The sequence below is a fragment of the Arachis ipaensis genome, chromosome B4 (genome assembly GCF_059453495.1).
Source record: "Arachis ipaensis isolate K30076 ecotype BB chromosome B4, ASM5945349v1, whole genome shotgun sequence".
In the NCBI taxonomy this organism is placed as follows: domain Eukaryota; kingdom Viridiplantae; phylum Streptophyta; class Magnoliopsida; order Fabales; family Fabaceae; genus Arachis; species Arachis ipaensis.
The window spans coordinates 2,071,639-2,084,784 of NC_142439.1; the positions used below are offsets into that span (position 1 = coordinate 2,071,639).

General features: G+C 33.8%; 2 protein-coding genes across 5 annotated transcripts; one reads left to right on the top strand and one right to left on the bottom strand.

Moving 5' to 3' along the window:
• Positions 1-8,626, bottom strand: LOC107638276 (calmodulin-binding transcription activator 4). 4 transcript variants are annotated; one of them, XM_016341470.3, is made up of 13 exons: positions 8,303-8,626; positions 7,581-7,712; positions 7,396-7,511; positions 6,484-6,572; positions 6,208-6,253; positions 5,058-5,475; positions 4,200-4,351; positions 3,986-4,076; positions 3,673-3,887; positions 2,801-3,480; positions 1,431-2,022; positions 771-1,058; positions 1-560 (listed from the first exon to the last, which is right to left on the bottom strand). In XM_016341470.3, the coding sequence occupies exons 1-13, from the start codon at positions 8,310-8,312 to the stop codon at positions 444-446; spliced, it is 2,946 nt and encodes a 981-aa protein (XP_016196956.1). In that variant the 5' UTR covers positions 8,313-8,626; the 3' UTR covers positions 1-443. The 4 variants fall into 4 exon arrangements, with proteins under 4 accessions (XP_016196956.1, XP_088339492.1, XP_088339494.1 ...); XM_088483366.1 differs by having other exon boundaries at positions 7,581-7,724; XM_088483368.1 differs by having other exon boundaries at positions 4,200-4,303; positions 8,303-8,623.
• A 1,908-nt stretch (positions 8,627-10,534) lies between these two features.
• LOC148566445 (ATP-dependent DNA helicase pfh1-like) lies at positions 10,535-11,867 on the top strand. Its single transcript, XM_088483649.1, has 3 exons — positions 10,535-10,852; positions 10,961-11,140; positions 11,199-11,867. The coding sequence occupies exons 1-3, from the start codon at positions 10,535-10,537 to the stop codon at positions 11,865-11,867; spliced, it is 1,167 nt and encodes a 388-aa protein (XP_088339775.1).
• Positions 11,868-13,146: the final 1,279 nt, after the last annotated feature.

The window sequence follows — 13,146 nt, forward strand, 5'->3', positions numbered from 1 at the left end:
TTTAACAATTACAAGACCAACAGAAACCATGTATTCATAAATCATAACCACTGTTACTCTCGAATAGAATAATACAAGACCTCCAATGCTCTTTTTAACTTTAAAATCATAGGAGAAGTCAACAAGGATGCATGTCCTTGAGTCCTTCAAAGCAAACCATTCCATGATCCAACATTGGAGGACTTTCTTGCCTACAAATCAAAGCATATCTAAGTTGCCAAGTAACACTTCTCAACAGAAATTAGAACCCTATTCCACCTTAATTCAAGACCATTTTATACCTATAAAGTTCCAAACATTATCAACTTTACCACTGTACAACCTAGATTTATTTACAGGCTAAGATCTCACGCTTGTTCTACACCATTAAATACACAAGACACCATACAAACGGTGAAGCCAGAAACTGAACCACCAAAAGAGAACAAGAATTAGGAGGGCTGCTAGAGTGTCTCCCAGCCCCCGGGAATTTGAAAGAGTTCATCATCATCATCTATATTTGATGTGTCCCCTACAGACGTCGTTAATGGCGCTTCATCATTCATGCTACCAAGTTCAGCCTGTACAAGAAGAAATATGTTATGCATTTCCCACAACAGAAGCATGCTAACTCTGCATGCTTAGTGAGTTCATGTTTATCTTATTGGCATAACTAGGAAGATAACAGACATATTGGAAAGAAATGGCCTCAAAGGACGCAGGTTTTATCCTGTGGGCCAATTTGGATCCAAGTCTCTAATTATTCACTTTTCTGATCTTAGCCAAGTTACCTTAGCTTCACGATACATCTCAAGCATGCGGCGATATTGTTGACGGGCACCATTAGAATGGACCATGGACAGCACCCGTGAAAAAGCTTTTTCAATTGCTACATGCACTTTCTGCTTCCTGAACACCTTGAGAAAATCATCATCGTCATTTTCATCAATCGAGTCTTGTCGGTAACCTCGTAGACCAGCTCCTTTTCTCCGCCATCGTAGCACTACCTTCTCCAAGACTCCAACTGCCCATACTATTATCTTGTATTGCTTCCGAACCTGGTAACCCCTCACATGAGCCTGCCCAAATAAATACGGAAGAGGTTAACAATAAATTCATCTTGCAGTCTGATTAATGTAGGTGCATGTCTAGCCTACCTATATATTTTTTTATTTGTTTAATGAACAATTTGCCCCAACTTTTCAAAGTATCTAAACAAGTTGGTTACATCCTGAAGATATCTTCATGCGAATATGGTATTACGAACTGTTAGATAGTTTAGAGTTCAGACAACATATTTAGTCAAACATGTCAAACCATCTAAAGGTTTACAATACCATATTCACATGAAGATGTCTTCATGGAGTAGCCACCAAATGTTATGTTAATGTCCAGGTACAGAGTTCTCAGCTCAATTTGTCTGCGAAAAGAGTCACTGTAACACGCATTACCTGTATTTTCACTACTTTTTGGCGCAGTGCTAAGAAATCTTTGCGACCTTTCCAACCTCGATATTTCTTCTGAATTGATAAAGCAGCTGCATTGTAATCACGAAGCCTCCCAAAGCTATGACTTAACCTGGGAGAAAGCTCTAGAATGTTACCAATGCCATCAGCATCGATATCATACCCATCTAGACTAGCAGCAGCGGCAGCGGCTGCTGCAACAGCTTCCCTCTCCCTCCGTTTTTTGAAAGAATGAGCACGAAATGCAGCCTGTATCCGAGCAGCAGCCAGAGCAGCATTTCTGACAGCAGCCAGTGAAACCCCATCAGCTGTGAATCCAATATTTTCTTTTGAGACACGATTGATGGTTAACTCTGCTTCAATCTCAGCAGTATCTTTAGCAATCTCACACTCTTTCAAGGTGAGAGATGAAAGATGGCTAGTCAGAGCTACTTCTGAAAGATAACCGGCCAGTCCCTTATGGCCATTGCTGGCAGCAATAGCGGCAGCAGTTTTCCCATCTGGGTCTGCAGATGTTGGATCAGTTACTGCTCCAGCATATGCACCAGCAGCAATAAGTGAAGCAACCATTTTTTCCCTATCATAAATGTTTCAGAAACACAACATAAAGATCACTTGGAATGGAACAGATAATTTGTCAAGGCTTCTAAAGCAAGACTCTCATTGTTTAATCTAGATATGAACATACTGCAATGGGTATCTGAGAAAGTATCAACATCAGCTGCAATAAAAAGTAGAGAAAGGCAAACGAAACCTTAATTTTGAATGTCCTTTCCACAAAGTTTGGTGTTTAACAGATCACAATGACATTGTTTACTCAATATATCTGACTTCAATCAAGCATTTGCTTTCACTGATAAGGTTTTACTATGATTGAAGCTCACCTAATAATTTATGAAATGCGAATCCATCCTACTACATGTGATTATTTTACGCTTACCATCTGACTAGATATTACATACAGCCAGATAGCTATAGGGTGAGTCTTTTCACTTCAATTTTTTTCAAAAAAAAAAGATATTGATATAGTTCAGTATTGTACGTGTTTTATTTGTTTATGTATACTATTGTCTCAGTAAACCTTAACCTGATTTTAGACATGACCCCAAAAATGGATCGTATCGTTTGGCATTTATTCAGTGATTTATGGCATTTTAATAGAAAAGAGAAATTCCTCTGTTTCTCCTTTCATGTGACCTCTCCTTATATTTGTATTGTCTTTCCCAAAGCAAGCCACAGATGCCTATAAGCATTTTTGTCAAACACAGATGATCTAAAACTTTTGCATACCAAATCAACATCTAAACTCTAATAATAACAATAATAATAGCAAGCACTATGGACTGTTCTAGTACCTTCCAAACCGTGCAGCCCAATGAAGGGCAGTCCACCCCCTGATGTCACGAAAATTTATATTCACACCACAACTGAGAATAGGGATCAAGGCCCACTCATAACCCAATCCAGCAACCATGTGTATAATCCCCTGCTCTTTCTTTGACAAAGGGCAGCCGGTTGCTTCATCTATTTCCCGGGATTTGCCAGAAAGCCACAGCTGTAGCCTTTCCTTCAGCAGCTCTTCAAGAAGCCAATCAATAGTACCTGATGAAGTTCCACTGCCTACTAGAAGAGCCTCTATCACATGGCTCCATGAATCATCATCTGCTTTCTGTTCCACTGGAAGATGATATACAGGTTCCATGTTGTCATTCTTTATAGTTGGAGGAGAAAGGAGCATCTGTGCAAATGTAACAAGTAATAACAGCTCATCTTGGCTTCTAGCAGTTTCTGTTTCCATTGAGTTACAACGAGTGCAACTTTTAGTCTTATTGCGAAACTCAAACTCTCGAAATTCACTGCAGGACTCCCGATTTCCAGAAGTAACGCAGAGAGTAACCTTTCCAGGAAGGTGGAGGGGAGCTTCACAACAAATAACACCATCCTGAATTATCTCAGCAGGCACTTCAATATCACCAAACATACAAGCCCAGGTAGAATTTGAGGGAAGACAGAGAAATGACCCAATAATGACCACCTATGCACAGAAATTGGATGTTTAGTATTCAAATTTTGGACAAAACTGTTAGTACCACTATCATATCATCCTAAGATAAGGGAATATAGATCAAAAGGCATAAAACTTCCGCCATTCAGAAGATAACATTCAATCATGCATTCACAAATCGTTACATATGGAATATTAATAATAAGAATTGAAAGCACAAACCTTTGAAGTCTCTGTGGCATAACACCACTCTGGGAAGATTCTCCTAATTGTGAATTTTTGTTTCTGTGAAATAGTCAGGCATGAATCTGCATCCAGAGGTGGTGGAATTTGGATTTGATGAAACAATGTCGCATAGTCAGAACTAAGTTCTTCAGCTTCAACCGGTGAATACAGAGGAAATTTGGTTCCACCATCTTGAGGACAAGAGAAGACAGCTGGTGACATGAGAAGTGTATCAGAGTTCAAATGTTCTAACTTTCATCATATGCAGAAAAGAACATTTTTAAGTCATTGAAGATAAAGTAAATCATACAGTTTTCAGCATTAATACTGTTGGAGTTTATCCACTGACTGTTTTCTTGACTGTCAATCAGTACAATTCGTGAAGAATGTAGGGAGCTATCCTGTTTGATGTGTTGAAATTTTAGTTGAGCTAGTTGTAAAAATAAAAATATGCATAACATTTAATGAAAATAGTGAATTGACACAAAATATTAACAAGTGAAATATGTCATAGTACTACTAACATTTCCATATGCCTCATATGCATGTTGCTCTGGTAAATTGGTCAAGCTTGCAGGCTTACACGACTCAAGCACCTCTGTCCAAGATAAGGCATTTTCATTTGCATCTGGGCAATCGCAGTTTAATATTTGATTATAATTTTTACCATTGTCACCTACAGAAAAATATACACCTTTTACGAGCCTTTCTTTTTGACGTTTAATTACACATAAGTAATAAAAAAAGAAAATAAAATAAAATAAAAAAGATAACAGATGAATCAAGATCAGATATATAGGTTAGGAATATTTTGACTAACTTTCATCGGTACAATTCTGAAGCTGATCCTATTAACCACAATAATTTCTTGGATAATCCTTTGGCTACAACCAATGTATCAAGACCAAACACATTTTATTTTTGTTATTTGGACAACACATTACATGTGCTTAACCAAACACCCAATATGCATTTTTCAGAGGCAGACAAAATATCTAATGCAACACTTCCTTTCTTCACTTTTTTTCTTAACCACAAAAGGAAGAGAAACTACTTTTTCATATATAACAAAATATAAGGAGTTCCACACGATAATTTCTTGAGTTCCTACTAGAGTGATTCCAGATAAATAAAACTTAATTGGGGTACCAAGAAGATTACTGGCATGGATAACTCGATGCAGATATGCTACAAATTTAACACAAAGACCTTAGCAAATTTAGCGCTGTGAAGGGACAATGCTTCCAGTGGAAGACAGATAACACCTATAACGACTATGTCAAAACACAATATCAAGTAAAAAGCACAACAAAGAGATAACTTAAATAAATCATTGATTTAAAAGGTGTGAATTCTCAGAGGCTCAAGTTTGTTTACGTTACCTTGTCTTCCATTGCATTCATAAGCGGCTTGTCCATAATCATTTGGCACAGTGAAAGCTGCAGATTTATGCTTGTACATCACTCTTTCATCATGCTGAGGGTTCAAATCATGTAAAATCTCAGGCTCAGTGTATGTGGGAGAAATTTCTTCACAGTTCTCCTTTTCCAAACTTAACTGTTGCTTCAATTGGCGCAAGACTGCATCTGTTTCATCTAACTGATCCATTCCATTGTTTCTGATGATATTAGAGGTAACTTCCATAGACTCAGTACTGGAGAAATTCTGAGAAGGTTCACATGAATCACCAAGCACGGATATTGTCCCTGGGTCAAGCGTAGTACGTGAGCTTCGATTCTGACTAAATTCAGGAGAGCAGCCTTCAGACAATGGTGGGATAGGTCCAGAACCTGAGTTCCCCTGCAACGAGTATAGTCAGTAATGTCAAACTCGAAGTTCCGCAGCACAGATCTTCTACTATGCCATGATGAATGCGATACTTACCATTTATGTCTCCCAATTCGGATTCATAATATTTAAGTTAACATTCAAGTGAGGTATCACTTATGGCAATTAGCAATCATAAATGAATTGAAAATATACCTTCATTTGGGGAACTACTTAGGAAAATTATAAATGAATTGTTCCAAAAACGATAAATTAGAAATAATAAAAATAACCAACAATCTTCAGTTACATCAGTTGTCATTATATGAGACAGTTCAACAACAAAGCTTCATGAGTGATTCTAGTAACTTGAGCATGGCTATCCAGAGTGAATCTAATCATAAAATTATTAATTGGCATGTATCTAGGCATTGTAAGAAAAGTTGTAGTTAGAAAGCAATGTAGCCCAGCAGGAAGAAAAAAATATTTTGGAAATTGGCTATAAACAGATTTTAAAGAAGAGACAAAACTAGGTCAGATTCATCACACCCTAGCTTTGTGTGTTTGAATACAAGTAATAATGAAAAAATACAAAATGGAAGGATACTGCATAGAAATACCACACAAAATTAAAATTTCATAAAACATAATAAATTTTTAAATTTAAGAGTTCAAAGTTAGCATTGAAAACGGAGAAAGTGCTTTGCATGTTCTAACAAGCTGGCTGCTTTGTTACGTTTCTCTGATTTCGTGCTGGACACTCACCTCCTTTGTTTCTCTGTAATGCACAAGAACAATATGCTCATATGCCCTGTCAAGGAACAACAGTGTATGAGAAAATATGAACACTTGTAGCAAAAGCAAAAACAAAAAAAACAAATAGATCCTTAGATCAGTCAACATAATTTTATCATGTATTTTCTTCAGCATGAGCGTTTCCCTAAACTTACACCTTTTTTTTTGTCAGTTTTAAAATATACAACCTGTTGTAAACTTAATAGTTTAAAGGATATTTAGTAAGCTGAACTATAATTCACTTACGGATCCAGTATCCAGTAGCTCCTCCTCTGGAAACTACGGTTCTCCTCTCCATGTGCATAGTAACAATTTAGTATTTCAACGTTTCCAATCTAGTCACGCAGAATAGTAATCACTCGGGTTAAGGAAATCAACATAGAATTCCAACACCAAACAAATGATGCCACAAAGAATGATACATAGCAACCATAAATGAATTACAATGAAAATGAATAATGCTCAATAACAGTGAACCTATGCATCTCATTCCTCTATTACATCCTCATGCACATAAAAGTGCTTGAACAAATATCCTTTCAAAAAGAATTATGTCATTCAAAAGAATTACGGAAGCAATTAATGGTGCAGATATGATCCAGAAATGGAATTGAAAACAAAAATCATGAGAATCTTTAATTATTTTCAAATGATACATTGGTTGACCATGCTTGAGACATCTTTTGACGTTTATATTTCCCTTTAATAATTTAGTAGTGCTGTCAAATTCAGTCCCTTATACATGTTTATGTACTGCAATTTTCATCATTTAGAACTACCAAAAAAATTTGAGCGTCTTGTATTAAGCAACAAAATGGACAAAATCAGAAGATCATGCAGACCAAGGCAATACAACAAAAATGTCAAAATTAAGTACCACTAAGCTCAAATTTGAAAAGGTGTGAAATTTCAAGCTGTGATTATGGGACAAATGTCATATCTTAGTCTTTGGTCATGCAGAACGTGCAACTAAAGGAAAGAAAGACCTCAGTCTAAATTTATTTCCAACATTACAAATTGTATCATTACATGTTGGGGCAGTACGATAAGACACATAAATATCAATAAACAACCAAGAAATTCCTTTCTTTTTTTTTACTTTAATATTTTGATTAAGCCCCTTTTTGAAATTCAAATGATCATACACTTCTAGTTTACCTTAAGCCGTTCATGTGCTTCTCCCACAGTTTTTCCATCCCTTTTCTTCCGCCAATTATAACCGTCTTTACGGAAGAAACGCATGATTCTTCTATTAAATAGAAACAAGGATCCACCTGTTAAGAAAATCAATTAGCAACATTGATGTGATTTTTGTGTTTCATGAACAAGAACATGGAGATTACCTGTTGGCTTTTGAGGGGGAATATTGGTGAACTTGCACTGGTCATGATTCCGCAAAATGTATAGCACTTCCACCGGCTTCAGCCATCTTCTCTTAGCTTCCTGGTACAGATCATCGATGTTGTACTCAAAACCTGCCATCACATCTAAAAAATTCCAACTTACTCCTTCCTTTCTTCCTTTCCACAGAAGAATAATTTGACAAGACTATCAAACATAACTATGAATATTCAATAGGAACTCAACTGTCCTCTCACTGTACTATTAGTGCCAATTATTCCATTTGATTCAAGGATCAACATCCATTCTAAGAGTAAGATATGCTAAGTTCTTAAGGGGTTGTTTGAGGAATCCAAAGGGAAACGAGCTTGTAGTGTTAAATTTTGAATTTTTACACTACAAAACACTTCTTTCCCCTCCCCTTCCCTCCAAAATCTCAACTCTTAAATAAGGGGCTTGTAGTGTAAAAATTCAAAACCTATCTATCTATCTATCTAATCATTGTACTACACCAACCAATTATTCCACAACATTTTCTCAAATTACCTAAAATAATTCTAATAATAATAATAATAATCCTATGAGTTCTTGGCTTGAGACTCCCAAACCTACGTAGTCCCGAAAAGTCAGCACTTGCGAGTCAACACACTAATTTGCACACGCGCCAAGGGAGCAAGTGAAACTGAAACTGAAAATGAAAATGAAAATGAAAAGAATGGCTTACCAGGTGGCATAGTAACTTATCGCGAATGGGGAAACAGGTATTAGAATCTGAGAAATCGCATTCCCAATTCAAAAATCAAAAGAAGAACGAATCACTTGTTTATTCTTAACTTGTGAGCATAAGAAACCAGAAGCTTGTTTAAAACAGGGGGTAAATTTTGGCGTGCTGGAATTCTAAACGCGTTGGTTCGATTCTGAGTGTTGAATTTGAAGGAAGAAGAAAGAACACTTTAAGACTCGAGTCAAGACTCCCTCACACTTGAGCTGGCGCACTCTCACTCACTCATTCTTGCAGCAAAACTGTTACAGTGACACGCATCACGCCGCTTCATTCTTTTTTCTTTTTTTTATTTAAAATGCTATTTGTCCTTTAAATTTTTAGATTTTAAACTTTTTAATTTAAATAATATTATTTAATTAATTTAAATATTTATTTTTATAAAAAAAATAAATGACTATTTATATCAATAAAAGATAAAAACATTGACATATGTACCTACATTAAATCGAAACTAAACTTATATCCACGCAAAATGTCTTTTGTGGAACAAAAATATTCTATCTTTAGAGGGTTGAAATGTCACGTAAGATACTTCTGTCACATCAAAAATATCTTACGCAGAAACAAAAAATTCTATCTTTAGAGGATTGAAATGTCACGTAAGATATTTCTATCACATCAAAAACATCTTACGTAGATACAAATTTAGTTTCTATTTAATGTGGATACATATCTAAATATTTTCATTTTTTATGAACATTAATGATCATTTATTTTTGTAAAAAGTTACTTGTTCTTTATAAAAAGTTACTTAATTTTTAATCTTTTTCTTTTCTAAAGACGAAATAATAAATAATTTTTAAAAAATACCTAATTTCACGGCCTTGTGAATTCGGTTAAGATTTCATTATTACAGGGTCAATGTCAATGGGCCAAAAAAGGAGAAAAGCAATTTAGCTTGAATAGGATATAACCATTTTGGTGTATCCCAAAACTCTCCTCTTTCAAATTTAACCTATCTCTTTATAAAGAAAAAATATAGACTTATATGAAACAAAAATATCACATATTAGTATCTATAATCAAATTTCATAAATAATAAAATCAAATTTATAAATCATATAAGCAAACTTTATTTATGACTTAAATATGGTTAAAAGTACAAAATATATATAATTATGAGCTAGTAGTTATTTTTTGTATTCATAAAATTTTTAATTATTTTTATTGTGGAAAACTGTGATTACTCTATTCTAAAATATTTTTATTTTTTTAATTAATTATTCGACATAAAAAATATATAAACACATATATATATGTAATGATTAGTTTCTTGTCTTCATAAAGTAATTTTTTTAAAACTATTTGATGTATTATTCTAACTTTGACTTTTTAATTATAATTAAAATAAAACAATTATTTAAAATTAAATGCAATAATATTCAAAGAATTTAATACCGATTGAGATAGTATGATTGAGTCGCCAGGAAATTTCGTGTGAACTCATCACCAGAGAATATATGTCCATGGCCCCCCCTCCTTAATTGAAAGATTTTGCATTCAAGTTTATGAAAACAGGTAGAAATTATAGTTTTTAGATGTCGCAATAAAACATGCGAAAAATATGGATTAATATGATAAAAGAAATGACTAATATATAATTATCAGAAAGAAGTCGAAGCATTCGTTCTAATTATTTAAATACGGAAAAGTATAGGGTATTAACATATTATCTGTTAACTTATTGCCAATAATAATTAATTATTATATTTTAAATACATATATAAAGAGACACATCTAGAAAATATATTTATAAAGATATTTCTATTAAACACAGTCATAAAAAAGATATTTTTATTAGACACATTCACAAAGACATTTCCATTAAATACAATTATAAATAAGAGTTGGCAGAAGTTAGCAGAAATGTTGTTGATAACGTAACGAAATTGAATATATATACTCTCTCGCACTCAAATTTTATACAAAATGGGTAGTGAATATAACCAACAAACATGACGATCATAATGCATATTTTGAATGCAGTAATCCCAAAACTCTCCTCTTTAACAGGGATGATTTAAAGAAAAATGCCGCAGATATGTTAGCCATCGCAACACCTGAGCAGAGATATGCATTCGATAAAATTGTTACAGCTGTGTATTGTGATGAAGGGGTTTTTTCTTTGTGTATGGTCATGGAGGTACTGGAAAAACATTTCTCTGGAACCTTATGTCTGCTGAGATTCGCTCAAGGGGTGATATAGTGTTAAACATTGCTTCGAGTGGTATTGCATCTTTACTTCTTCCCAATGGAAGAACGGCACACTCAAGGTTCAAAATACCGTTGAATATAACTGAGGATTCTGTATGTAACATCAAACCTGGTTCCCCTCAAGCAATGTTACTGTTGAAAGCCAAACTTATAATTTGGGATGAGGCCCCAATGGTTAGTAGGTACTGCTATGAAGCGCTTGACAAATGCTTGGGTGACATCATGAGGTGTTCTCCAACATATAACAAAGATTTGCCCTTTGGAGGAAAAGTTGTTGTACTAGGTGGAGACTTTAGACAAATTCTTCCTGTCATTCTATGAGGATCGAAACAAGATATCGTTCATTCAACAGTGAATTCGTCTTACCTTTGAAAGTTTTGCCAGGTGCTCAAACTAACAAAAAACATGAGACTCTCTGTAGGGACGACTGCTTCAGATCAAGACGAGACAGAGCAATTTGGTGAGTGGTTATTGAAAGTTGGTGATGGTCTAATAGGTGACAATATGGATGGTGAATCTGAGATATGTCTTCCAGGAGATATTGTTATTCCTTCTTCGGACCAGGCATTTGATGAGTTAGTTCATTTCTTATCCAAATATTCTGGAAAACATGTCCTCAAAGAATTTTTTCAAAGCAAGAACTATATTGGCTCCCACACTAGACATCGTTGAAGAGGTCAACAACCATCTGCTGGCTATCATTCCTGGAGGAGAAAAATTATATCTTAGTTCGGATTCCATATGTATGGATGAAGGGAATATGAAGAGTCAACTAGATCTCTATGGTCCTGAATTACTGAATAGCATAAATTGCTCTGGTTTGCCTCCACATAAATTAATACTCAAGGTTGGTGTTCCGGTGATGTTACTGAGGAATATTGACCAATCCAGTGGTCTTTGTAATGGTACAAGGCTACAAGTTAGGAAGCTTGGAAATCATGTCATAGAATGCGAAGTCTTAACGGGTAACAATGTTGGTCATATTGCTTTGATTCCAAGAATGAATATGGTACCAACAAATGAAACCGTCCCAGTTAGATTCCAACGAAGACAGTTTCCCATAATAGTATCGTTTGCCATGACAATTAATAAGTCTCAGGGACAAACTTTATCTCATGTTGGATTGTACTTTCCCAGACCAGTTTTTACACATGGCCAACTATATGTGGCACTTTCAAGAGTTAAGAATAAGAGAGGTTTAAAAGTTTTACTTATGAATCACGTAGGAATGTCTGCAAATTCAACTATCAATGTTGTTTATAGAGAAGTCTTTGAAAAAATAGTATTCTAATGTAAATATTTTAATTTTATTTTAAATTCTGTATCAGTGTATAATTATTTTACTTTAAAATATATAAAATAATTATTACTTCTTTTTTTAAGTTAAACTTTGATTTTGATAATAATTTTATAAATATCTTAAAATAATAATTATTTTGTATTTTTGTTTTAAATATCGAAGCATATAAATTTTTTTCTTATTTTTATAAATTTTCCCGTGCGCTGAGCACGGGTTTATACACTAGTTTTATACAAAATGGGTAGTGAATATAACCAACAAACATGACGATCATAATGCATATTTTGAATGCAGTAATCCCATAATAATATTTATTTGGCAGGTATAATCTTTGAGTGAGTTTACATGTTCTATTTTAGAGAATATATATGGCTGCGTTTGTTTTCAAGAATAAGATAGGACAAGATACTGAGAAGGGCAAGACATTGATGGATAGAGACACAAAATTGTGTTCTTGTATTCTGTTTGGTGATAAATTAGAACAAATTATGAAAATCTAATTTATTCTCATTTTTTTTTTCATTCAAAAAATTTGAGATGAAAAATATAATAATAAAATATATAATTATAAAAAATTAACAAAAATATTAAAAAAAATGAAAAATAAATTTGATTGGATTAAAATATTGATCAGATACCCACATTATTGATCTTGATACCAAATTTACAGGTATTCTAGAAGTACTTTTACCATTCTCATCAACATCTAAGATTTGCAATGAGTGCATGAGAGTTGTTATGGGTTTAGCATTTTTCATATTAAACTTCTTCAGAAGCTCTAGTAATTCTAGGACTAATTAATGGATGTAGATTCCCTTCTTACTTTACTTTTCAACAAAGAACTTTACTTCTCCCATCATACTCTTCTCGAACACACCTTTCATCTGTTCAACAAATGTGTGCATAGAAAATTCTGAGTTGCTTTTAAAATATGTCTGTTAAAAAATTATAATTTATTAATCTATTTATGGACAATACATATAATTGATTATAATCATATTAGCTATATCATATTATATTATTTATATAAATTATCTCATAGAATAAGTTATTATTACTTCTGATTTGGAATTAAACCAGAATAAAACCAAAAATATTATTTTTATTTGGTTTTTAGAGTTTAGCAGATGTCACACTCAAATATAAATGGTGATTCAGAATTTTTGTCTCCAACATATCAAAACCGCTTTTGTAATTCTTTTCTTATGAGAGGAGTTACAATTTAGTTCTATTAGGGATAAAAGAAGGCTTTGGTTGAGAAAAATAAAAA

Bases quoted from the DNA above. Each gene is read 5' to 3' on its own strand.
- LOC107638276 (XM_088483366.1), bottom strand. The intron at 7,512-7,580 runs GTAATCTCCATG...TTTTCTTAACAG, and splicing joins TCCCCCTCAAAAGCCAACAG to GTGGATCCTTGTTTCTATTT. The intron at 4,352-5,057 runs GTAACGTAAACA...ATTTTTCTGTAG, and splicing joins TGAATGCAATGGAAGACAAG to GTGACAATGGTAAAAATTAT.
- LOC148566445 (XM_088483649.1), top strand. From the start codon at position 10,535: ATGTCTGCTGAGATTCGCTCAAGGGGTGATATAGTGTTAAACATTGCT. The intron at 10,853-10,960 runs GTACTAGGTGGA...AAGTTTTGCCAG, and splicing joins CCTTTGGAGGAAAAGTTGTT to GTGCTCAAACTAACAAAAAA. The intron at 11,141-11,198 runs GCATTTGATGAG...ATGTCCTCAAAG, and splicing joins TTATTCCTTCTTCGGACCAG to AATTTTTTCAAAGCAAGAAC.